Below are 26,691 nucleotides of genomic sequence, written 5' to 3' on the forward strand. Positions count from 1 at the left end.
CAGTGGGGCCCAGGGGACAGGGATGGTATCTTTTTACCGGACATCTATCATTCAAAACCCTCTGCCTTGTCCACAAGGCTTTCTGGGGCCTCGGTCCAAAATACCTTCAGCTATTCCTCCGCAAATACCTCCCCTCTCGAGCTCTTCACTCCTCTACCTCCAACTCCCTCAGGGTCAGTCGTTTATCAAAGAAACGAGCTGGGGGTAGATCTCCGTCTTCGGCTGGGGCCTCCCTCTGGAACAGCGCCCTGCCACTCTAAAACTTGAGGAGAACCATCTTTCTTCCTGCACTTATCAGACCTACCCTGTCTGCTGCCTTAAACGTAGCACTTGCAAATTGCTGGCTGCACTACCACTGTTTGTTGCCTTTATTATTTATTTATTGTTATTTATCTGTTTCTCCTCTGCTTCGCACTTTCCACTTCTCCCCCCTTCCATGCACTTTTCCCCTCACACTTGCGCGTTCTCAATGTCACTGGGCCTAGTAAGATGGCTGTTTTATTCTCCTCTGTTCCCCTCCCTTGCCTTGTCACGCTCTGAAACACTTGTGTACGAGCGCGATAGAAATAAAATATCAATGCCTGCCCCCTGGACTCCCAGCAACAATTGCAAACTGTTTGGCTATTTACCCATTTTTTGTTAAAAGTATGCTCTACAATGCAACATTTTAACCTATTATTTAAAAAAAAAATTCACAGGGGGAAACCCCCCCCCGAACCTCCCCTTAATGCCCCTCCACTTAAAAAAGATTCACCAGCCGCCACTGGCCCTCAGACTGTGTTGGGAACGGGATGGGGGAACCGAGGGACTATGGTGGGAGCACAATGGGCGGGAACCATGGGATAGTGATGGGAGCAGAGTGGGGAGAGCCCTGGGTGTGTGATGGGGTGGGGAGAGACCAGCGACTGGGTAGGAGTGGGATGAGGGAGCCCAGAGACTTTGATGGGAGCAGGTGACGGTGCGCAATATATACTGTCCATTTTGCATTTCTGGGGGGTCCCGACCTGCCCAAATTTTGCTCAGGGGGGCCCTGGCCAAAAAAGTTTGAAGACCACTGCAGTAATGTGAAGTGACAATGGTGGAGCAATGAGGGGAGCTGGCTTATAATGAGCCATAAAGGTTGGGGAGGCGTTGGGTTGGTTGTCACTAGGGAAAGGGGGATAGCATGCCTCACCCAAGGGCACCCCACTCCCTGTCCCCAGGGATCCTCCTACCACGTAATCCTACCTTGCTTTTCCACTCCCAGGGTTGGGATCCAATAACGATGGCCTTTTCCTGGCTGCTGGTGCAGAGGATCCAAGGGGTTCAGGAGTGAGAATACTCGGGTTTCTCACAATCAGCAGTGTCGAAAAGAACCACTGCACTGTAGGTGCATGGCGTCTGAACTGCCATCCATGCAATGCCTTTATATGTTATTAATGCCTTTATATGTTGTTATTAGCATTTGTAAAGCGCCCGTTCGCCCAAAGTCATCATGGCGCTGGAAGGGAAGCTACCCAGTCGGAGAAGACCAGTGGAGTGGTCAGGCTTAGAACAGGTTGGTTTTCAACGCTCTTCTGAATCCGAGATGGTTAACAGTGGCCCTAAGAGGTTCAGGGAGGCTGTTCCAAAGTATGGTCGCGGCAACCGAGAAGGCTCTACCACCGAGCCTTTCCCGGTTAAACCTGGGGACAGTGAGCAGGTTAGAAGTAGCAGAGCGGAGGTTCCGGTCCGGACAATATCGGGTGAATTTAAGCTACAGAAATTCAGCACCCTGACCGTGAATAGCCCGTTCACCGGGAGCCAGTGCAGTTGGCGAAGCACTGGTGTAATGTGGGCACCAGAAGGGGAGCCAGTAGCCAGCCTAGCAGCCAGGTTCTGCATACGCTCAAGGCGATGGATGAGGCCGATAGGTTGAGACAGAGCGAATTGCAATAGTCCAGTCGTGTGAGGACTAACGCGGCTACCACAGGGGGGCGGAGGGCTACCGGGCTCAAGGGCATAACCCATATGTTCTGTCTGTTTCTGCTCCGGGCTTGCTTTGGGGGGGTGAGCCTTGCAGTATTGGTGTAAGAAACAGTAAATGCAATATTGCTACATAGTTTTTCATTGTCTTCCACCTGCAGCTTGGTACACTTGGTGCAGGAAACCATTATGCAGAGATTCAGGTGGTGGACGAGATCTTCAACGAGTATGCTGCTAAGAAGATGGGTATTGACCACAAGGGGCAGGTGTGTGTGATGATCCACAGCGGCAGCCGAGGGCTTGGACATCAGGTTGCAACAGGTGAGTCTCCCCTTCTCCCTAGAACTTAGCAACTTCTGCAGGGATAGACCATGAATGGTAAACCAACAGTAGGGAAGTGTTTGAGGCTGGATGTTTTCTTTACTGAAATGTATTTAAAAATTAAAATGTTTGAAACTCAATATTTATTATGGCTTGGACATGATCTATTGCATTGAAGGAAAAGAACAGAAAATAATTGCACATATTATTGTGCCTATTTCCCTTTCCCCACATGCATTCGACTGTCTCGCTTATGTGTGAAATAAAGGCACGCTAGCTTGTGACTTTGTTGTCAGGATGGACAGCATTATGTAGATACATGTGACATACGGGAGGTAAGTGGAGCATAGATGGATACAATTGTAAAACTCACTAGGACACAGTTAGCAATGAAACTGGCCTAACTATTAAAAGGAAACTCAAAACTGTCAGATGTCCTGAATCTTCTTACTTTAATAGGGACTCATTCGTACATGTTCATGAGCCAAGGGTGACCAGCCAGAAATAGCTTCAATAATGTCCAATATTGGAATAGGCCCCGAGCACTTAATTTTCACTTGACCCTTTCAAGCAGTCTAATTGGATGCATGTCCCTTTAAATGGAATATGGAATGTCTGTGTGCCTTAATGCCATGCTGGTTATCAACAGGTTCAATAAGGTGAAGTTGGAAACTTAAACCTCTGGGTAACCTTACCTTCATCTCTGCACTCCTATCATTTGACCTAGCCTTTCCCTACCTAGCTTGAATCAGCTAGGTAAAATGACACACTGTGGTATCCTTGGGACCCTGATAAACACTGCATATTTAATTGAATAGAAATGGTAATGGTAATGACTGGTGGTGCTGTAGTAATAAATGGAAATGACATGATTTAAAGAGGTGGACAGCAAGTATTTTGAAGTCTTTCGTACAAGAATTATGTTTTGAGTTCACCTTTTGGTGAGGTAGAGACCATGGCAGATCAGAGTGGCAGGATATTTGGAGGTCAATAAGAGTGAATGAAGGGGTTGAGGCGGGCATATCTGGATGAGCTAGCAGATGGAAGCAAGTGAGCAAGTGGGAAGAGTTGAGCGTTTGCTAGACTGAGCCATAATATCAGAAAGGTAAGCGTGATGTTCCATGTCCTTCTGAATAGTTGACCCCAACCTCCCATCTTTAGGGAGGGTGCATTTATTGCATTCTGCAGTCTGACCACCTTCTTTTGCGGTTTTCTAGATGCTCTTGTGGCCATGGAGAAAGCAATGAAGAGGGACAAGATTATTGTGAATGATCGACAACTGGCATGTGCACAGATCCACTCCCCAGAGGGACAAGATTATCTGAAGGGCATGGCATCAGCGGGCAACTATGCCTGGGTGAACCGCGCCTCTATGACTTTTCTAACGAGACAGGTAAGCCATCTGGGCAGCAGTGCTGCACTACTCAACGGGCATAGCTTTAGTTAAATCTCTTCTCTGCTGAAGTTGGTGACCATTATGATTTGCGGCATCCTCAAATTCAAAATATTGTTGGTGCATACCAGAAGTAACATATTTTCATGAGTTCTCCCAATAGCTGTATGTGAAATCTGACCATGGTAAGTTAAACTCAGCTCCTTAAATGCAATTTATGTAGGTTAGGAGAAGGAATGCTCAGACATGAATGGGCATCCTCCTCTTGCTGGAGAGGAATCTGACAAAGCCCATTAATACTCGCAGCTAGGAGTGATTTAGGAACCCTAACGTGGTTAGGTGGGAAGTGCCAAAGTTTATTAAAAGCGTAAGGGTCCTTCATGCTTGGTGGAACACAATACCCTTAGTCACTTACATGTGTATTTCTACTACACTCAGGGCTATGTCTACCCTCGTAGTCTTGACCATACGTCTATGAAAAAGGACTTGTTTTTTAAGTCTGTCTTTTTAGGTATTTTAGACCTCGGCTTCTTTCATCAGTTTTTATTTTTTGTCTCCAATGAATGCCGTGCTCCCACAGATTCTCATGTTTAATCTTGGCTGGAAGGTGTCTGCCACATGTGGCCAAATAATTCTCTACTGTGAGCTTTCTAAGGATACAGCACTGTTTAGTTTGTTTCGTTCATTGTTTCCTTCGTGTTAAGCATTTGTCTAGTCAAGCTTTGCATGACTAATATGGGGCTGCTGAGTACACCGGATTGGATAAATATTCTTGTCCCTCCATTCCCAACACCTCACCTGAACCCTCCTACCTTTACCAGCCTCACACTTAATTCCAGAAAGGGTTTTCTGTCCACGCTCCCAGAGGATTTCTTAATTTGTTTCTTGACACCAAGCAGTTCGAAAGGTACTGTAGCAGGATAGCCATCCGAACCTTTGCTAAAAGATGGCTTTGCAATTTGTTCAAAATTTTGCGTTTTCACATTTTGTATATTAGGGAAACCTTGTTCATTAAATGAATTTACATTTAATTGATCAGGTAAAACGAAAGAAAATGTGTATTAAGAGTCTGCATTATGTTACTGCCTTTGTTATAAATCCTGAATAAGGCACACGTTTTTTTAAAACCCATTTGTTTGCTTGGAATGTGCGGGAGTAAAGAAATCCTTCAGAAATGCAGGTTTTAAAATCTACTGCCACATATCGTATATTGGCAGGATGCGAGGGTGAGTGTAAGGGAGTTTTATCTGGTTTATGCAAAATCCCCTCTCGTTGTGAGACCCCAGCACTTTTTGCTGGACTTCTGGACCGGTTTCTTCTCGTGAATTGACACTCTTTATCTTCATTCATTCTTTTTGCTCTGACCAAGGTAACCCTGTTCATTGTGTTTTTACTTTATTTTATGGAGTCATGCTTTCCTCCGTACTTTTTAATAGCATCTGTTTTTCACTTTTGAAGCACACTGCACCCTAAGTGCAGTGTTGCTGGAAGCTCTTTGGGCTCTGTTAGGCGAGTTTTCCTAAAGTCCACCTGAAGGTAAGTCTACTATAAAACTATGCGACCCCCATCAAGCTCCTGTGCTGGTACAACCTACTCCCAGCACGAGGGGCTAACAGGGCAACCTCAGCCCAACTCGATGAACTTGGCAGCATGGCTCCTGAAGTCATAGAGTTCAGACATCTCAATTTACCCCAGAGATGTATGGATATCTTAAGAGTCAAGAAAACCAAACACGAGGTACTGCTACTATGACAAATGGAGACGATTCGTAATTTGGTGCCAGAATAAGCAAATCAACCCAGTTGATTGTACTCCTTCTAATGTTGTAACCTATATGCTCCACCTACTGGATGCAGGGTTGGTGCTTAACTCACTTAAAGTGCACCTGGCAGCTTTATCAGCCTACACCACTTCCCATAACAAGGTCTCATGGTGGAAAGTTCCAGTCGTTGGAGCATTTATGGAAGGGGTAAAGAGACTCCACCCTCCAATTTTTAACCCACCACCAGGGTGGGACCTTAATGTGGTACTTGCTAAGCTCCTGGGACCTCCCTTTGAGCCCATGCACAAATCTAGTCTTTAACAACTGACTTATAAGACTGCCTTCTTAGTAGCCATCGCCTCGATAAGAAGGGTCCGTGAAATTCAAGCTCCTCTGTCAGTGCAGGATCCTTTCTTTACTATTCATAAGGATGAACTGGTTTTACGCACTCACCCTAGGTTCTCGCCTAAGTTCATTTCCAAATTCCATGTTAACCAGTCTATTGAGCTACCTGCCTTCTTCCAAGAACCCAAGAGCTCTGCTGAGGTGAAACTCCACACACTGGATGTGAGGAGGGCGGTCCTCTACTATGTAGACAAGACCAGACCGCTAAGAAAGACAGATCAGCTGTTCCTCACCATAGCTCCAGGCAGAGAAGGAGATCACGTCTCTAAGAATGCCATCTCTAGGTGGATAGTCGGATGTATCCAAATGTGCTATTTCCTTTCAGATAAAACACTGCCTTTTACGCCAAGGGCCCACTCGACAAGAGGTACTGGAGCCACTCTGGCTTTCATTGCAAATATACCCCTTGACAGCATTTGCAAAGCAGCTACATGGAGCTCTGTACATACCTTCACTCAGCACTACTGCATTGACACTCACTTCAAGACAGATACTCAAGTGGGACAAGCGGTTCTAAGACATTTGTTCGCTCATGAACCTTCTCACATCCCACCTCCTCCTCCTAACTCTGCTCGCTAATCTATGCACAGCATGTGATCTAAGCAGATGCCACAAGCCTCAGAAGGGAGACATTACTCACCGTAATCGTATTTCTGATGCTTGTATCTGCTTAGATTCACATGCGCCCGCCCTTCCTCCCCTCTGAGAGAAGGCACATGGATGCTTATAGTCTTATCTATCTCATCTGCTTGGATACTCTGTACTCACGCTACTCCTCATGTCAGAGAAAATACAATCTGAGGATCCTACACGCGTGAGGGATCATGGGTACAGGGGATGTCACACTAGGGATAGTATTACTGGCACGCCCTGGTTCGACGCCCCTTTTTGAGTTTCGAAAAACAAACTATAATACTCTGCAGCTTCCACTAGATGTCGGCCTAAGCACAGCATGTGAATCTAAGCAGATACAAGCATAGTCCGACATCCAGTGGTCACTGCGGAGTATTGCATTTTGTTTTTCGTAGTCGAAAAGGGGACGTCGACAAGGCGTGTCTAACACTATCCCTATAGTGACGTGCGGTGTACCCACAATCCCTCACGCGTCGAGGTCCCCTCAGATGGTTTTTTTCCGCCCAGATATTGGTCACCTTTACGCGAAGCTCCTTGAGAGACATTGCAAATTCATTTACTCGACCTTTGGTCATTATTTATTAATATAGATTGCATAAGATCCCTCCATCGACGTAGCTGCAAAGCCTTTTCTCCGCCGAGTAAGAACTTCGACGGCGGGGACGAGACTGAGGACATCCTTCGGCGCTGCCGAACACGTGGCCTGGCCTCGCCGGCCATAAGACACTAGGGAGAGTGGGGTCGTGGAACATTTCTTGTTTCTATCTGAGAATGCCTTTCCTTTTCCCCTCCCTTTCCCTTGGGGTTGTTATCACAGTGAAAGATTTCCTCCGCTATGGAGAGGACACCCTTTAGGTTTTGCCCGCGTTGCAAGGGCAAGTTACCTGGAAAGACGAGCATAAACGGTGTAACCGTTGCTTGCCCCTCGACCACAAGGAAGACGGCTGCGCGGCTTGTCAGCTTCTTAAGCCTAAAACTTTAAAGGACCGCAAGGTCAAAAGGTGGGCGGCCTACGCCATGTCGAGGTCCGATTCCTCATCTGCCGCCGCAGAAAGTGACGAGGAATGTGATAACCCGACATCCGTTACGGAAGTTGTAGACCTCTCTAAGGAGCACTCGCGCTCCTCGTCGTCTGTCCCCAGCCCCGACAAGTTCGGCTCACGCCCTGCTTATGGGGAGGAATACCCCAGCGACACTGACGCACACAAAAAACACTCCCATAAACACATAACCCACGGCTCTTCTTCGTCGAAGACGAAGAAACCATCGGCACCAACGGAGACGCAGGTTCCACCGGCGTCGTCCTCAGACCGTAAGAGTCTTAAGCCCCCCTCGCAAACGCGACCAGCGACTGGGCTTCTCCCAGATAAAGGCGCTACCCACAAACCACCAGACGAAGCGCTCTGTCAGAGAGCGCCTGTCGCCGTAGTGACGTCAATACCAGAGCCCTCCACAGACAGATTAGTCGTTGAGAGCCTGGCGAGGATCATTTCTGCCGATAGCCAGAAGCGGACGGCGAAAGATACGCTGAATATCGCTCAGAAGGCTAGCGAAACGCCGAAAAGGCCTGAAGGAAGGCAAGAACTGCCCCCTTCATCTAAAGGGACTCCTAGCCTACCAGAAGGCTTTTCAGACGGCGACGGAGACCTTTCTTCGACGTTATGGGAGAGGTGAAAGCGTTTTCAGGCCAAAGACCCCCCCAGACCGCTCCGGGGTACCTCATGAGACCCTGGAGAGACTCCAGTCCTGTATGGAGAAGATGGAGAGGTTTATGGAGACCCTAAACCTACCACCACCCAAGAGGGCAAGAGAGAGACCTCAGATGGACCCCAGGACTAAATTCCCTAGGCTGTTTAATCCCTCCCAAGAGGATGTAGATTTATATGACCTCACCGAAGAGGACCCCCACTTTCAGGAGGAGGAAGCATTTTTAGGCAACGAAGAGGAACAAAACCTAGAGGAGGGTTTTTTTTTAAGATAATCCAGATATAGGTGGGGTGGGGGGGCTTCGGAGAAGACCCAGAGGAAGGTGCTTCACAGCCCTGGCAGTCCCCATCAGTGTTTTCGGACCCTGATGCCCTAAACCTGTCCCCTCCCAAGGACTCACCTAATAGGAACAAGTTACCTATAGACGATACATTTAATACACTACTTCGCAAGGCAGCAGCGCATTTCGAAATAGACACTGGGGAGATTTCTCCTGAGATTGACTTTGTGGAGAAGGTAATCAAGGAGAAATCCCCTGTCAGCCAAACCATTCCCCTCCTCGCCTCAGTAAGGAGACGAATTATCCCTTCCCTATTTACACCCGCGTTGATCAGAGGGGTCAACCCGAGGATGGAAAAACTATAGTCCCTCCCCTTCAGACCTGTTGTACGTCAGGGGCCACTCTGTACCGGACTCCCTAGTGGTGACAAATACAAGGAAAAGAGCAGGGGTCCCGCTGTCTACCAGCGAAGCACCACCAGATAAGGAGGGCAAAAAATGGTATGCCCTGGGGAAGAGGATCACAGCCTCCGCTGCTTTTTCCGCAAGGATTGCAAACCATTCCTTGCTAGCAAGTTACGCAGACGCACAATGGAGCAAGCTACATAAGGACGCCAAGGAGGTACCAGAACACCTACGTTCACGCCTTCTGGCTACGATTACTGAAGGGACCCTAGTCAACCAAAGCATTGTGAAAAACACTCTGGATGCTGCAGAAACGGCTGGCCGTTCCCTAGTCCAAGGAATACTCCTCAAACGCCATGTCTGGCTGCGTAATTCAGGGTTTAAACCTGAAACACAAGCATCTCTAATCAACAAGCCTATAGAAGATGCCAACCTCTTTGGAAAGGCGGTTGATGAGGCACTAGCAACAGCAAAGAAAGAGTTTGACACCATCAAAACCCTAGACCAGATTTCTAGGCCTCCTAACAAACGTGGCTATGGCAATAGGCGCTTTTTTCGAGGCCAGCGCCAGCAGCAAAATCAGCAGCAGCAATACTCTGCAAACAACTGGTCCTCTAACCAAGGCACCAGTGGCCAATACAACCAGAGAGGACAACGCCGTGGCAAAGGGAGAGGTTGGGGTTCTACCCCTAGAGGTTCCCAAGCCACCAACACCAAATGACTCGAAGATCCGGGTCCCTGCCCATGCATCGCCGGTCGGGGGCCGGTTAACATCCTTTCTTCCAGCATGGGAGGGAATAACTTCAGACCGCTGGGTACTATCAACCATAGCCCGCGGCTACTGTATAGAATTCAACAGTTCCCCAACGTACAGACCCCCAAGGGGACGACGCATGACACCAGAACACCTCGCCATCCTTCTACAAGAAGTGGACCAGCTACTGGAAAAAGGAGCTATAGAGGTCGTGCCTCTATTGCAGGTTACGGAATTTATTTATTCAGTGTACTTCCTTGTACCCAAAAAGGACTTAACCATGCGCCCTGTATTAGATCTGCGCCCAGCAAACAAATTTGTCAAACCTCAAAAGTTTCGTATGGTGACCTTACAGGAAGTGATCCCCCTGCTATCACAAGGAGATTACATGACAACACTGGACATGAAAGATGCATACTTTCATATTTTAATGTTGCCAGCGCACAGAAAATACCTCAGGTTCATGATAGAGGGCAAACACTACCAGTTCAGAGTGCTAACCTTCGGGATAGCATCAGCACCCAGTGTATTCACGAAAGTACTGGCAGTGGCAGTGGCCCACCTGCGCAGGTTGTCCATCCCACTATACCCTTACCTCGACGATTGGCTCATAACAGGGGATTCTTACGAAACATGCTTCTAAAATACCCAAAGACTGTAGACCTTTTGTTCCAGTTGGGCTTCTCCATCAACGAAAAGAAGTCCAGTTTAGACCCCAGTCAAATCAAGCAATTCCTAGGGGCTCTAATTCAAACAAACGACGGCCTCGTCTTCCCCTCCAAAGAGAGGGTCCAAAACATGCTGTTTCAAATCCCTCAATATGTAACCGGTCGAGAGGTGACGGTACGCAAAGCAATGCGATTGCTAGGAAGGATGGCGTCATGTATTTATTTGGTACCCCACGCGCGCTTGCGCCCAATGCAAGAGTGGCTCAACAGCCAGTGGTGTCAGGCCAGCGGACAATGGGACGATCTAGTGGTGGTCTCGCAGGCCTTGGTTCTCTCGCTACGGTGGTGGTCGAAGGAAAACCTGGTAATAGGGAAACCATTCGCCACCCCCGCAGTGGAAGCCACTCTAACCACAGACGCATCCCTCACAGAATGGGGGGTTCAGCTATCCCATCAGACCGCTCACAGACTTTGGACTCCGAGCGTAGCTTCCAAGCACATAAACTTACTGGAGCTACTTGCTGTGTTCAAGGCACTAAAGGCCTTCCAGACACACCTACAAGGGAAGACAGTGATGGTCCTCGCGGACAGCACCACAGCCATGTACTACCTCAACAACCAAGGGGGCACTCGCTCTCCGGGACTGTCCAAGCTGTCCCAGAACATCTGGAAGTGGGCTCTCAAACACATGTTCCTACTGTCACAACATGTACCAGGGGAACTCAATCTGCTAGCAGACGAACTAAGCAGAGACTTCCCTCTGCCCTCAGAGTACGAATGGCGTTTACACGAAGACATAGTCTTCGACGTTTTCACACTATGGGGATTCTCGGAAATAGACCTATTCGCAACCCTGGAGAACTCAATGCCTAGATTACGCCTCCAGGTACCCCCAGAACCAATCCAAGGGGAACGGTCTATCGATTCCATGGTCAGGGAAATTTGTTTATGCTTTTCCCCCCCCGACTCCCCTTCTCAACAAGATTGTGCACAAGATGCACCAGGAACAAGTTAGCATGATACTAGTGGCCCCTACGTGGGCCCGGCAGCCATGGTTCGCTCACCTGATGGAGATGTCTGGATCTCCTCCAGTGAAACTTCCCTGCCCATACAACATGCTGTCACAGGACAAGGGCAGGACACTGCATCCATGCCCTCAGACCATGAACTTAGCAGCCTGGCTCCTGAGATCATAGAATTTGGACATTTACAACTCCTGCAGAGATGCATGGGCATCCTCAGGGAGGCTAGAAAGCCTAACACTCGTCACTGTTATTCTAGCAAATGGAAGAGATTTGTCATCTGGTGTAGAGGAAGAAACATCAACCCTGTTGACTGCTCTCCCACACAAATTGTTCTGTACCTGACCCATTTACTGGACTCGGGTCTAGTATTCAATTCTATTAAAGTCCACCTAGTGGCACTTTCTGCATACACCACTTCCCAACTTAGTGTCATGGTGGAAAGTCCCAGTTATTAAAGCCTTTATGGAGAGGGTAAAGAGAATACACTCTCCGATAGCAAACCCAGCTCCCGGCTGGGACCTAAATGTGGTACTTACCAGACTCATGGGCTCACCATTTGAACCCATGCACAAGGCAACTCTTAAAGACCTCACTCTTAAAACCGCCTGCCTAATAGCTATCACCTCCATTAGGAGAGTAAGTGAACTACAGGCTCTTTCTGTTCTAGACCCCTTTGTAACGGTTCACAAAGATAAGGTGGTTCTACGCACACACCCAAGGTTTGCACCAAAATTCATCCCGAAATTCCATGTCAACCAGTCAATAGAACTACCAACGTTCTTTCAAAACCCTTGAAATTTGGGAGAAAAAAGCCTGCATACACTTGATGTCATGTTTTATATGGAAAGAACTAGACCACTGAGAAAGACTAATCAGTTCTTTGTCTCGGTGGCAACAGGAAGAGAAGGAGCTGCAGTCTCAAAGTCCACTATATCTAGATGGATTGTTCAATGCATCACTCTCTGTTACACTCTTGCTAAGAGAGAACTACCCTTCAAGCCAAGAGCACACTCTACTCGAGGCACTGGGGCATCCATAGCATCCATTGCTAATGTTCCCCTCGAGTCCATTTGCAAAGCGGCAACCTGGAGTTCTGTACACACCTTTACAAAACACTACTGTCTAGATGCCCACTCTAGATCTGATTCCCAGGTGGGACAAGCAGTATTGAGACATCTTTTCTCTACTGTTCCTTCTCACAACCCACCTCCAACTCCGGGTACTGCTCGCTAGTCTATGCACAGCATGTGATTCTAAGCAGATTAACAACCATCAGAAGACAATGCATTACTTACTGTAAAAGCATTTCTGATGGTTGTATCTGCTTAGATTCACATGCGCCCACCCTTCCTCCCCGCTCGGATGGAAGGAACATAGACATCTTTTTATATCTCCCTTTTCTGTACTCACTCGCGTCTAGGAGGCTCCCTCAGGGCAGAAAATACAGAGGGACCTCGACGCGTGAGGGATTGTGGGTACACCGCACGTCATTATAGGGATAGTGTTACAGACACGCCTTGTCGACGTCCCCTTTTCGACTACGAAAAACAAAATGCAATACTCCGCAGTGACCACTGGATGTCGGACTATGCACAGTATGTGAATCTAAGCGGATACAACCATCAGAAATGCTTTTACGGTAAGTAATGCATTGTCATATATATATTTCTGATGTTTGTTAATCTGCTTAGAATCACATGCTGTGCATAGGTCCGACATCCAGTGGTCACTGCGGAGTATTGCATTTTGTTTTTCGTAGTCGAAAAGGGGACGTCGACAAGGCGTGTCTGAAACACTATCCCTATAGTGACGTGCGTTGTACCCACAATCCCTCACGCGTCGAGGTCCCTCAGATTGTTTTTTTCCGCCCAGCTTCTGGTCGCCTTCACGCGGAGCTCCTCGAGAGACATTGCAACTCCTCGACCTTTGGTCGTTTTTTTCACATAATATTAATAATCCCTCCCTCGACGCAGTTGTAAGCTGTTCTCCGCCGAGCAAAATCTTCGACGGAGGGTCGAGCGGAGGAAATCCTTCGGCGCTGCCGAACACGTGGCCTGGCCTCGCAGGCCAAATACAGTAGGGAGAGTGGGGTCGTGGGACATCTCTGGGTCTTTTCTGAGAATGCCTTTCCCTTTCCCCTTCCTTTCCCTTGGGGTGCTTATCGCGATTTATTGCCTCGGCTATGGAGAGGACACCCTTTAGGTTTTGCCCGCTTTGCAAAGGCAAATTCACTTGGAAGGACAAGCATTCACGGTGTAACCGCTGCTTGCCCCTCGATCACAAGGAGGAAGGTTGCGCGGCTTGTCGGCTTCTTAAGCCTAAAACTCTAAAAGACCGTAGGGTTAAAAGGTGGGCGGCCTACGCGATGTCGAAGGCCGAAGGTTCACCCGCCGCTGCTACCACCGACAGTGACGAGGAACGCGATAACACGACCTCCGCTACGGAAGTCGAAACCCCCTCTAAGGAGCGCTTGTGCGCTTCGTCCTCTGTCCCCGGCCCCGACGGGCTCGGCTCACGCCCTGCTTATGGGGATGAACACCCCGGCGACACTGACGCACACAAAGACTCACATAAGCACACAACCCATGGCTCTTCTTCGTCTAAGACGAAAAGAGCTTCGGCGCCCAAGGAGACGCAGGTTCCACCGGCGGCCTCCTCGGACCGTTCGGGTTCGAAGCCCCTCTCGCAACCGCGACCAGCGACTGGGCTTTCGGCAAATAAGGGCGCCGCCCCCAAACCATCGGCCGGCGCGCATCAACAGAAGGCGCATACCGCTGTAGAGCGTTCGACACCCATAGCGTCGAAAACGCAAGCTTCCGCCGACAAACGAGTCGCCGACAAACGAGTCGCCGAAAGCTTGGCGAGGATCGCTGTAGCCGACGCCCAGAAGCGTACGCCGAAGAACACGTCGAGCGCTACGCATAAGTCGAAAGACACGCCGAAAAAGCCCGAAGAAAGGCAGGGACTACCCCCTTCAGTCGGGGGGTCACCCAGCACACCTGAAGGTTTTTCGGAGGGCGACGGGACACTTTCCTCGACGCTTTGGGAGAGGTCGAGCCATTTCCAGCTAGATGACTCTATTTTTCCCCCGCCAGACCGCTCTGGGGTACCCCATGAAATCATGGAAAGACTCCACCTCTGTATGGAGAGGATGGAAAGGTTTATGAATACCCAGACCTCTCAAACTCCCAAGAGGACTAGAGAAGGGCCTCAGGAGGACCCCAGGGCCAAAAATCCGAGGCTAGTCGATCCCCAGGTGGACACAGCCTCAGACTTCCATAACGTATACGACCTCACTGGGGAGGAAGAATACTTGGAGGAGGAGGATGTTTTCATGGACGATGAAGGACAGAACCAGGAGGAATGTCTGGGAGACAGGCCAGACATTATAGAAGAAGGCTTCCGAGAAGACACTGAAGAAGGACCTTCGCACCCCTGGCAATCCCCATCAGTATATTCCGACACTGATGTCCTAAACCTAAATCCTCCTGACAATTCACCGGTTAGGAACACGTCTCCAATTGACGATCAGCCCACTTTCAATGCACTGTTGCGCAGAGCAGCAGCACATTTCGAACTGGACACTGGGGAGCTCTCTCCAGAATTAGACTTTGTGGAAAAAGTAATTAAAGAGAAACCCCCGGTCAGCCAAACCATTCCCCTCCTAGCTTCAGTGAAGAGAAGAATCATCCCTTCGCTGGCCACTCCCGCATTGATCAGAGGGGTCAATCCGAGAATTGAAAAACTTTTCACTCCTTCTCCCTCAGACCCGCTCTACATTAGGGGACATTCCATTCCGGATTCCCTAGTAGTATCTAATACTAGAAAGAGGGCAGGGATACCACTTTCCACCAGTGAGGCACCCCCTGACAAGGAGGGCAAAAGGCTATATGCCCTTGCAAAAAGAGTAACTTCCTCGGCTGCCTTCTCAGCAAGAATTGCGAACAACAATTCTTTGCTTGCTAGCTACGCAGACGCGCAGTGGGCCAAACTGCGCAAGGACGCCGAGGAAGCACCGGAGCCTTTACGTACACGCCTACTTTCAACTATTGGCGAAGGAACCCAGGTGAACCAGAGCATTGTAAAGAACTCTCTGGACGCGGCAGAAACAGCGGGACGTTCCCTGGTGCAGGGAATACTCCTAAAACGCCATGTATGGCTGCGCAACTCAGGGTTTAAACCGGAGACACAGGCGTCGTTAATAAATAAACCTGTGGAAGACTCTAACCTCTTCGGAAAAGCGGTGGATGAAGCTCTAGAGATGGCTAAAAAAGAGTTCGATACTATCAAGACTCTTGACCAAATCTCTAAGCCCACTGCCAGACGCGGCTATGGCAACAAACGCTTTTTTCGTGGCCAACGCCAACAACAACAAAGTCAGCATCAACAATACCCTGCCACCAATTACCAGACCAATAGTGGGCAGTACAGCCAAAGAGGCCAACGCCGGGGTAAAGGGAGAGGTCGGGGATCCACCCCCAGAGGCTCCCAAGCCCCCAACAACTCCAAGTGACGCGAAGATTCGCGTCCCCTCCCATGCAACACCGGTCGGGGGCCGGATTACATCCTTTCTTCCTGCATGGGAGGAGATAACGTCAGACCGTTGGGTACTTTCCACCGTAGCCCACGGATACTGTATCGAATTCAACAGTTCCCCATCCTACAGACCCCCGAGGGGACGTCGCATGACACCGGAACATCTTGCCATCCTTCTCCAAGAAGTACAACAACTGCTGGAAAAAGGAGCCATAGAGGTCGTGCCTCTATCTCAGGTAACGGAAGGTATTTATTCAGTGTACTTCCTTGTACCCAAAAAGGATCTAACCATGCGCCCTGTATTAGATCTGCGCCCAGCGAACAAGTTTATCAAACCCCAAAAGTTTCGTATGGTAACCTTACAGGAAGTAATCCCACTGCTTTCTCAGGGAGATTACATGACAACATTGGACATGAAAGATGCATACTTTCATATTTTAATGTTGCCAGCGCACAGAAAATACCTGAGGTTCATGATAGAGGGCAAACACTACCAGTTCAAAGTGCTACCCTTCGGCATAGCATCAGCACCAAGGGTATTCACGAAGGTGCTGGCAGTGGCAGCGGCCCACCTGCGCAGGTTGTCCATCCCAGTTTACCCTTACCTCGACGACTGGCTCATAACAGGGGATTCTTACGAAACATGTTTCTCCAATACCCAAAAGACAGTAGACCTTTTGTTCCAGTTGGGCTTCTCCATCAACGAAAAGAAGTCCAGTTTAGACCCCAGTCAAATCAAGCAATTCCTAGGGGCTCTAATTCAAACAAAGGACGGCCTCGTCTTCCCCTCCAAAGAGAGGGTCCAAAACATGCTGTTTAAAATCCCTCAATATGTGACCGGTCGAGAGGTGACGGTACGCAAAGCAATGCGCTTGCTAGGAATGATGGCGTCGTGTATTTATTTGGTACCTCACGCGCGCCTGCGCATGCGCCCAATGCAAGAGTGGCTCAACAGCCAGTGGTGTCAGGCCAGCGGACTATGGGAGGATCTAGTTGTGGTCTCGCAAGCCTTGGTTCTCTCGCTACGGTGGTGGACAAAGGAAAACATGGAAAAAGGGAAACCCTTTGCCACACCCGCGGCGGAAGCCACTCTAACCACAGACGCATCCCTCACAGGATGGGGGGCGCACCTATCCCATCAGACTGCTCACGGAGTGTGGACTCCGAACGTAGCATCCAAACACATAAATCTACTGGAGCTACTAGCTGTGTTCAAGGCGCTAAGAGCCTTCCAGGAACACCTACAAGGCAAAACAGTAATGGTCCTTACAGACAGCACCACAGCCATGTACTACATCAACAAGCAAGGGGGCACCCACTCTCCAGGCCTGTCCAAGCTGGCCCAGAATATATGGAAGTGGGCTCTCAAACACAACATGTTCCTACTATCACTACATGTACCCGGGGAACTCAATCTGCTGGCAGACAGTCTCAGCAGAGATTTCCCCCTGCCCAAAGAGTACGAATGGCGCCTGCACGAAGACATCGTCTTCGACGTCTTCACACAATGGGGATTCCCAGAAATAGACCTGTTCGCAACCCTGGAAAACTCACAATGCCTAAGTTACGCCTCCAGGTACCCCCAGAACCAATCCAAGGGGAACGGTCTGTCGATGCAATGGTCAGGGAAATTTGTTTACGCTTTTCCCCCGACTCCCCTTCTCAACAGAGTGGTGCACAAGATGCACCAGGAACAAGTGACCATGATACTAGTGGCCCCAATGTGGGCACGACAACCATGGTTCGCTCACTTGATGGAGATGTCTCTATCCCCCCCAGTAAAACTCCCCTGCCCGTACAACATGCTGTCTCAGGACAAAGGCAGGACTCTGCATCCATGCCCCCAGAACATGAACTTAGCAGCTTGGCTCCTGAGATCATAGAGTTCGGACATCTACAACTCCCGCAAAGATGCATGGACATCCTCAGGGAAGCCAGAAAACCGAACACTCGCCACTGCTATTCTAGCAAGTGGAAAAGATTTGTCATCTGGTGCAGGAGTAAAAGCATCAACCCTATTGACTGCTCTCCCACACGTGGTCCTATACCTGACCCACCTATTGGATTCAGGTCTAGTGTTTAACTCCATTAAAGTCCACCTAGCTGCACTTTCTGCATACACCACTTCCCAACTCAAAGTGTCGTGGTGGAGGATCCCTGTTATAAAGGCCTTCATGGAGGGAGTAAAGAGAATACACCCCCCGATAGCTGACCCAGCTCCCGGATGGGACCTTAATGTGGTACTTACCAGACTCATGGGCTCTCCATTCGAACCCATGCACAAAGCATCTCTTAAACACCTCACGCTTAAGACTGCTTTTTTAATAGCTATCACCTCCATCAGGAGAGTAAGTGAACTTCAGGCTCTTTCTATTCTAGACCCCTTCGTTACAGTTCACAAAGATAAAGTGGTTCTACGCACTCACCCTAGGTTTGCTCCGAAATTTATTTCTAAATTCCACGTAAACCAATCTATAGAACTACCAACGTTCTTTCAAAATCCTTCCAATTTGGGAGAAAGGACTCTGCACACACTAGATGTACGCAGAGCGGTCATGTTCTACATGGAAAGAACCAGACCACTGAGGAAGACTAATCAGTTCTTCGTCTCGGTGGCAGCAGGAAGAGAAGGAGATGCGGTTTCAAAATCCACTATTTCTAGATGGATTGTTCAATGCATCACTCTCTGCTATACTCTTGCTAAGAGAGAACTGCCCTTTAGGCCAAGAGCACACTCTACTCGAGGCACGGGGGCATCCATAGCATTCATTGCAAATGTTCCCCTTGAGTCCATCTGCAAAGCGGCTACCTGGAGTTCTGTGCACACCTTTACAAAACACTACTGTCTAGATACACACTCTAGATCTGACTCCCAGGTGGGACAGGCAGTATTACGACACCTTTTCTCTACTGTTCCTTCTCATAACCCACCGCCAACTCCGGGTACTGCTCGCTAGTCTATGCACAGCATGTGATTCTAAGTAGATTAACAAACATCAGAAGAGAATGCATTACTTACCGTAAAAGCATTTCTGATGGTTGTATCTGCTTAGATTCACATGCGCCCGCCCTTCCTCCCCGCTCGGATGGAAGGAACATAGACTTCCTTTATATATCTCTCTCTTTTCTGTACTCACGTCTAGAAGGCTCCCTCAGGGCAGAAAAATACAAACAGAGGGACCTCGACGCGTGAGGGATTGTGGGTACAACGCACGTCACTATAGGGATAGTGTTTCAGACACGCCTTGTCGACGTCCCCTTTTCGACTACGAAAAACAAAATGCAATACTCCGCAGTGACCACTGGATGTCGGACCTATGCACAGCATGTGAATCTAAGCAGATACAACCATCAGAAATGCTTTTACGGTAAGTAATGCATTCTCATATCAGCCAGGCTCATTTTATGAGGAGGATGTGAACTTGTAGGTAAGTACAATGAACCCAGTCAATACATTAGCCCAAAGAAACTCTTACACACTGGAAGTTATAATAAAATATACATTTATTTTATATACACAAGGCAAGGTAGGTAAAAACTATTTTAGACTTACCATTACACACAGGAAACATCAGCAATACTTTTCAGAGGTGACTGCTTCAATAGTAGTGGCTCGCACCCACACTTGTTCCAGAAAATTACAGTAATGACAGTTTCTTTGTTTAAATAGTATTGGCGCGCACTGTTTGTTACAGTGAAATGACAGTTTCATTCATTTACAAAGTCAGTCAGACAAAGTCTGTAGGAAGGAAAACTAGCAGCAGTGATCTATTTCTCAGCAACACATTTCAAGGCTTATAATGCTTTAGCAGGCCCAGCTAGTCAAGAGTTCATCAAAGTCAGTGTAGGATGGAAGCAAAAGTCTTATGCAGCAGCAGAAAAGGCAAAGTTGGATACTTTAGTTACTGTAAATAAAATACTTTAGTAGGATAACACAATTAATAAGGACCCTGCAAAGAGCACAAGCTGTTAAGCCTGGGCAAGAGGTATGGGTGGACACCCAAACACCTAGTATAACACTCCAGTCGCACTGGAGCGACTATTCAGCTTGCCATAAATTCCACCTTGAGCCCCACAGTACCCTAGGGTGGTTGAAGAAAATGCAGCTGGATTCTTTCCAGTGCAGCAGCGACGGACCCAATCTCCAGATTCCTCGGTCTGGTGACGAAAGGAAGGACTCTGAATGGGATGTCACAGCAACAGTCGCGAGAACGGACCCTCGGCAAGGATTGTTTCGGTCTCCCATGACGATCTGTGGTTTTGGTGCCTTTTTATCCGCTCCAACACTGAACAGTTACCGCCCGGTCGATCTTCCTTGGTTCTGCATGCACTGTAAATGGATCGAAGTTTCCCTGGTATTCGCGGTTTGAAGCCCTGGAAGGTCACAGAACGTCAGGGGGGGGGGGTTGACCCGATTTTGCAGTTCGTCTTAGGGCTGGTTGGTCCCACCAGCCAAAGAAGAGTTGTCCTCTTCGGAGCTCCTCTGTCGATAAGAAAACGGGGTCAGGAAATTCTAGCATGTTGGTCCTAGCAGCAGCAGCTTAAGCTTGCAGCTCCTGGCCACCTCCCTGAAGATATTAAATAATTTTTGAATTATGAACTCAAAGAAAAAATCTCAGAAATCTGTAATCCGATTCCAAAGAAGCAGAAACAATTGCCAGAGATGGAGGAAAATGAAAGAGGAGGGGGATCCCAACCCTCAGACCATTTACAAGCTGCTTAGACAAGTAGCTCGAGATATGAAGGAAGTTAAAGCTACTATGGCAGATCTTGGCTCCAGTGTGTCTCATTTGGATGTCCGAGTAACTAGCCTGGAGAAGAAATCTGCAAATATGGGCTCTGAAATTGCTGGTAGCTTCAGAGCCTACAATATGCTGAAGAAAGATCTATGTAAGGAGAAGGAAAAACGCTTGGAAATGGACTTAAAGTTGAGAGCGAAAAACATCAGGATAATTGGAGTGAAAGAGAATTCTGATCCAGCGGGAGAAAAGCTATCCTTATTGTTTCTGCAAATTTTAAAGGAATGTTATGTTATGTAGTCGGTTACAAAGTCTGATGCTGACAATATTTATCGTGTTTGCAGATCTGTTGGATCCAGACCTAGACATATTCTTGTCACCTTTGCAGTATCTAAGAAGAGTCAATAATACAAGCTGCTAGAGCTAAAGGTCCAACTAATTTCAAGGGAAAACCAATCTTCATCTACCCAGATTTCCCGAAGGAGCATTTGGAAATCAGGAAATCGTTCAAAAGAACTGAATATAAAAGTCTTTCTCAACAAATTCAATTCTACGAATCTATTTTTGCCAACTGGAGAAAGGGTTACTAATGAACCAAAGGACTTCTTGGCTGGAGAAATGCTGTGAGGGGTCTGTTAATGCTGTGAGGGGTCTGTTAATGCTTCAGGGATGGTGTGATTTACAATCTGACATCTGCTATTATATTTTAATATGATTCGTTTGCACTTTATTTTTAACATTACATTTTTTTATTACATAGTTAGGATTGACTAAAATAGCACTGCTTTGTTGATGCAGTTAAACGTTTATATTTTAAAAGTAAATTTATGAAGAGCGCATTCTTGGAGGTCCGTGCCAGTAGGGGAATATGAGGAAAGGACCTTCACCCTGTGCATGTAGTCAACTGATTGTCACATTCCGACATTACGTGCGTGACTTTGTTGCTGAACCGAGTGTATACGAGAAATGATCAGGCAGCTTTCATTGACACGGCTGCATCAGGAGTCTTGTGTGTCGGCATGAAATACATTTAGAGGATTGGATTGTCGGGACGTCGTGTAGATGAAGGGGAGGATTGTTTGCTAGGATGCATTTGCCAGAGGCCGCACTGGAATGGATTCAACTGACATTTGGACACAGGATTTCTGCAAGGGTAAGAGGATATGTTGTGAGCACATGCGGCTCATGAAGCTTTATGGAACTGCAGCTGTATCCAGGAACACTTATTTTTGCTGTGAACAGACCATGACTCATTTTTGAAAATATGGTTTATGTAATCCGAGCATGCTAAATCATAGACACCAACACATGCGTGCATTCAGATGCTGTATATTATATTCAATGTGGAATTTACATATGGCCATTGTAGTTCCGGATTGTGGAGTATCTTTGTGGTGGAAGCGAATGTAGGTAAGCGTCGGAGAGGAATGTTAGATTTCAGGATTGTGTCCCTCATATTAATCCTTTAGTATGAAATTGCACTGATGTTAGGATGTTAAGTGAACAAAGATGCTGTCTGCTATTTGCTCGGAGGATTTCTTTTCAGATTTCTGGTCTGGTACATGATGGTGCCGCTCAAATAAAGACGGGCTGGCAATAAGTTTATAATCGGTATCTGCAGTGAAAGAAAGCTTGCATATATGGGAATTGTGCTCATTAGATAATTTACATATGGAAAATATATTTACATCAGTACATGGTAGATATGCGGATTTGATGAAATGGGATGAGGATATGGGTTAGTGCTGGGATGGTACTGCTGGTTGACACAACTTCAAGCTGACTGGGGAAGTTTTTGTCTATAATGGCGCGCTCTGTTTACAATGAAGAATGCATTTCTTCAGTCAGGTGTTATACATAGAACAATCTGTTTTTGGACAGGGACCCATTTATTACTGTTGGTGGACTTAGAATACCACCATGCAGCCATGGAGATGGGAAAAGTAAATTGGTTGTATTAAATGTATTTTAGGATTTGTGAGTGTACTGTGCTGATTAGAACTTTCTAATGTGTTGTGGTTCTGCTGGCTGACTGTTCTTTATGTTCTCATTTTGAATTTGGGTGGATCCTGGGGGGGCCTGGGCTTCATATACTATGTTGGCTATCAGCATTCTGTCGATAAGGGGGGGAGGGGTTACTTTTATTTTTGTTGTTTGGTTTGTTATTTTAGTAAAATTTGACACACCTAGTATATTTTTCAATTTGTTAAAGGAAATGGTGTCTCAATGAAGCAAGATCTGAAAGTGCTGTCCTGGAATGTTAACGGATTGAATAATCTGAACAAGCAGCAAAGGGTTTACAATTGTATGTGTGAGATGCAATGTGATTTTTACTTTCTGCAAGAAACACATTTGTTGAATGGGGAGGTTGAAAAGCTGCCGAAACAGTGGGTTGGTGGTGCGTTTGGTTCGTGCTACTCTTCCAGATCTAGAGGTGTGGGGATTTTAGTTGGTAAAAATGCACTGATAAAAATTCTGAAACATAGTACAGACAAGGAGGGAAGAATGATAGTCTTGTTGATTGAACTTCAAGGATGCAAGGAGACTATGTAACATTTATGCACCGTCCATTGATGATGGTTCCTTTTTCAGGAAGGTTTCACAACTGATAAGGATTTTGATACCCCAAATGTTATTTTAGGTGGGGACTTCAACTTGGTAATGGATACAAAGTTAGATCGAAGTAATGGTGGTACGGACAATAGAAGCGATCCTCATTTTAGATCTTTTCAATCATTAATATCGGAGAATGATTTAAAAGATTGTTGGCGCCTAACACATCTGCAATTTAAAGAGTATAGTTTTTATTCAAACTCTCATTGTACCTACTCTCGCATTGATATGTTTCTAACAAGCGGCAAAGTTACCGAAAATTTTATGGCAGGGGAAATCGGAAATATTGTGGTTACGGATCATGCCCCTGTCTCTATGAAGGTGAAACTTGATTTTGGAATTCGTAAATCTTTCAATTGGCGGATGAATACCTCAATATTACAAGATGAAAAGTTAGCTGGTAAGATTAGAAGTAAAGCAGATCATTTTGTGAGAGAAAACCGAACTAATGATTTGAGTGTTAAAGTAATTTGGGAGGCATTTAAAGGCACAATGAGGGGCCTGGCCTTGGGTTTGTCGAGTGGTAAGAGGAAAACAATGGAGCTTTTGAGATTGAATTTGGAGTAACAGATTAAGGAAGTGACTAATATTTTGGTGATTGATCCTGCGACTCCAGGAAAAAGAAAGAATTGAGTACTTTAAAAAGAGAAATGAACAGAATAATTAATGTGAGGGCTGAGGAACAGTTATTTTGTCTCAAGTGCTCCTATTTTGAGCAAGGTGAAAAGAGTAAATGCTGGCTGGCCTACCGACTTCGTCAGCAGAATACAGAGGGGGCTATTACATCGACTTGTGACTCGAATGGTAATTTGATCCCGGAGAAATAAACAAGGTCTTCAGGGAGTATTACTCACATTTGTATAGGGATGAACCAGAAATTACAGGGCATGGTGACTCCTTTTTTGAGTCCTTAATGATACCACAGGTGTCTGATGGGGATAAACATTCCCTCGAAAAATCTATAACTTTGGACGAGATCAAAGAGGAGATGCACACATTAAATATAGGGAAATCTCCGAGGCCAGATCGACTTCCGGTGGAGTTTTACAAAATTCTGCCGGATTCTGCGTTAGACTTGTTGAGGGATACTTACATTATGTCCCAAGATGAAGGTCTTTTACCGTTGTCTACTATTCATGCAACAATCTTGTTTTTTTTTTTTTAAAAAAAGGAAAGGATTGTAACCTTACGGCAAGTTTTCGCCCAATAAGCTTAATCAATACTGATTATAAAATTCTGGCAAAGTTGTTGGCATTAAGAATTGCTCGTTTGTTGGGTACTCCAGTTCATGATGAACAATCCTGTTTCATTCAATGTGGCAAAACTTCAAGTAATGTGCGGAATTGTTGTTGACCATGTGTAAGGCTCAATCCTCCATAGATGATGTTGCAGCCTTTTCACTTGATGCTGAGAAGGCGTTTGACAGAATAAATTGGAACTATCTTTTCTCAATCTTAAAAAGATTGAACTTCGGAGAGACTTTTATTTAATGGATATGTCTTTTTATATACACTTCCAACGGCCGATATCAAGATTAATTGTTTGTATTCTGATTCATTTATTTTACAGAGGGGTACTAGACACGGGTGCCCCTTGTCTCCATTACTTTTTGTCTTGGCTATTGAACCTTTGGCAATTTGCTTGAAGACAAAATCAAGACATTAGAGGAATTGGAATTCAGGGGGGCAGAACACAAGATCTGGTTTTACGCAGACAACCTATTGTTGATTATTAGGGATATGAATGTTTCCCTGCCAACATTGTTGGATATTCTGGGTAGGTTTTATGGAGTGGCAGGCTACAAGATAAATTGTTCTAAGTCAGAGGTTATGCCGTTTACGTTTGCTTGTGATAGATTTTGTGTCATCATTGGGCTTACAATGGTGTGAAAAGAGGATGAAGTATCTTGGCATATGGCTCACTCCACATGTTGAGAACATGGCTGAGGAGAACATGAATGATCTGTGTAGGGATTTTAAAGTAAGTTTGGAAAGATGGTCCTTGCTAAATTTATTATTGGGTAAAGCGAATGCTTTAAAAATGACTGCTTCACCTAGAATTAACAATGTACTTGGTATGCTTCCATTGGAAATGGAATCCTCTTTTTGGAGAGAGCTGCACTATCTGGTTCAGTCGCTCATATGGGATAAGAAGCCCCCGAGGTTACAGCTGTGAAAACTTCGACTCCCATTGGAGAAAGGGGGGGGTCTAGGATTACCCAATTTTTGCACTTAACATTTAGCTTTTACATGTTGGTTCATTATTCCATTTCTTAAGGAAGAATCAAATGACTGGGTTGTTGCAGAGGCAGGGCTGGCTGGACCACTTCTACCGAAGGCGGTCCTTACTACGACAAGCATTGTGGGTAGGAGAAATCCCATTACGGAGTTCTTGAGGAAGAGCTGGAAACAGCTCTGAGTTTTTAGGAGCAGATGCTTTAAGATCACCGAATGCTTCGATATGGATGAACACTGCAGTTAAAGAAAAAGGAAAGGTTTTGTTTTGGGCGGAGTGGTTTTTGGCTGGTGTGTCCTGGATTGGGGATTTATGGCAGAATAGAAAATGGATTTCGAGGACTGAAGTTTGTGAGAAATGGAATTTTGAGAATTTTTCAGAATCTGATTAGACGTTTGAAGAAAAGCATTGGTAGAGGATGTGAATATGGATATGTTGACACCTGAAGGGGGACCAGGTGAAAGAAGAATTGCGAGTAGAGTGTACAAACATATTGTTTCTAAGTACAAAGAGAATGTGAAACTAAGGGAAGAATGGAGTCAGCGTTTGGGATATGAGATTACGGGGAAGAATGGATGGAGATGTTTGGGGAATGTGAAACATTGTTCGTTATATTTGAGTGAAAGATCTAGACTGATTCAAATTTTGAATTGGGTCTATTGGAGCCCAGAAAGAAGGATGAAAATGGCAGTGTTTGATTCTGATGATTGTTGGAAATGTTTGAGTGATATAGATACATTAGAACACATGTTTTGGCATTGTCCAAGAATTCAAGGATTTTGGTCAGATATTTGTCACATGTGCCTTTGTGTTCTGGAGACTGACATTGATTTGGACTTTAAAACTATGATTTTAGGAAGTAATAGTTTACTGGATGATCTTACAATATCAAAAAGAAAAGAAAATTCTTGTTCAGGGGGGTATTAATTGGTCAAAATGGTACTTCGCAATTGGAAATCGCCAACTTTGCCACTGTCGCCTGATTGGATCTCTGAGATGCATTCGCTTGCAGATATTGAAATGGTAATTTTCAGGAGACAAAAGACACATTTTTGAGACAATATGGAGATTTCTTGATGTATACTAGGTCCTTTATTCTTTATATGTATGTGGGTTATTGTGTTCATTTAATTCGAAATTTAGTTCAGTTTTGTTATTTGTTAGTTTTTCTTTGCAATTGTATTGCTTTGTGTCTTTGTAAATGGTTTAATTTTGAATAAATAAAGAATAAAAAAAAAAAAAAAAAGAAAACGGGGCCAGGACAGCAGTGGT

General features: G+C 46.3%; 1 protein-coding gene across 1 annotated transcript in view; it reads left to right on the forward strand.

Annotated features, from left to right (window-relative positions):
• The window catches only part of RTCB (RNA 2',3'-cyclic phosphate and 5'-OH ligase), a 280,519-nt gene that overhangs the window by 176,194 nt on the left and 77,634 nt on the right, over positions 1 to 26,691 (forward strand). The window contains exons 7-8 of the mRNA XM_069628792.1: positions 2,106 to 2,265; positions 3,483 to 3,658. Coding sequence (XP_069484893.1) covers positions 2,106 to 2,265; positions 3,483 to 3,658 — 336 coding nt within the window. The remainder of the gene's footprint in view (positions 1 to 2,105; positions 2,266 to 3,482; positions 3,659 to 26,691) is intronic.

This window comes from Ambystoma mexicanum, chromosome 12, assembly GCF_040938575.1.
Source record: "Ambystoma mexicanum isolate Mex_15411 chromosome 12, UKY_AmexF1_1, whole genome shotgun sequence".
Classification (NCBI taxonomy): Eukaryota; Metazoa; Chordata; class Amphibia; order Caudata; family Ambystomatidae; genus Ambystoma; species Ambystoma mexicanum.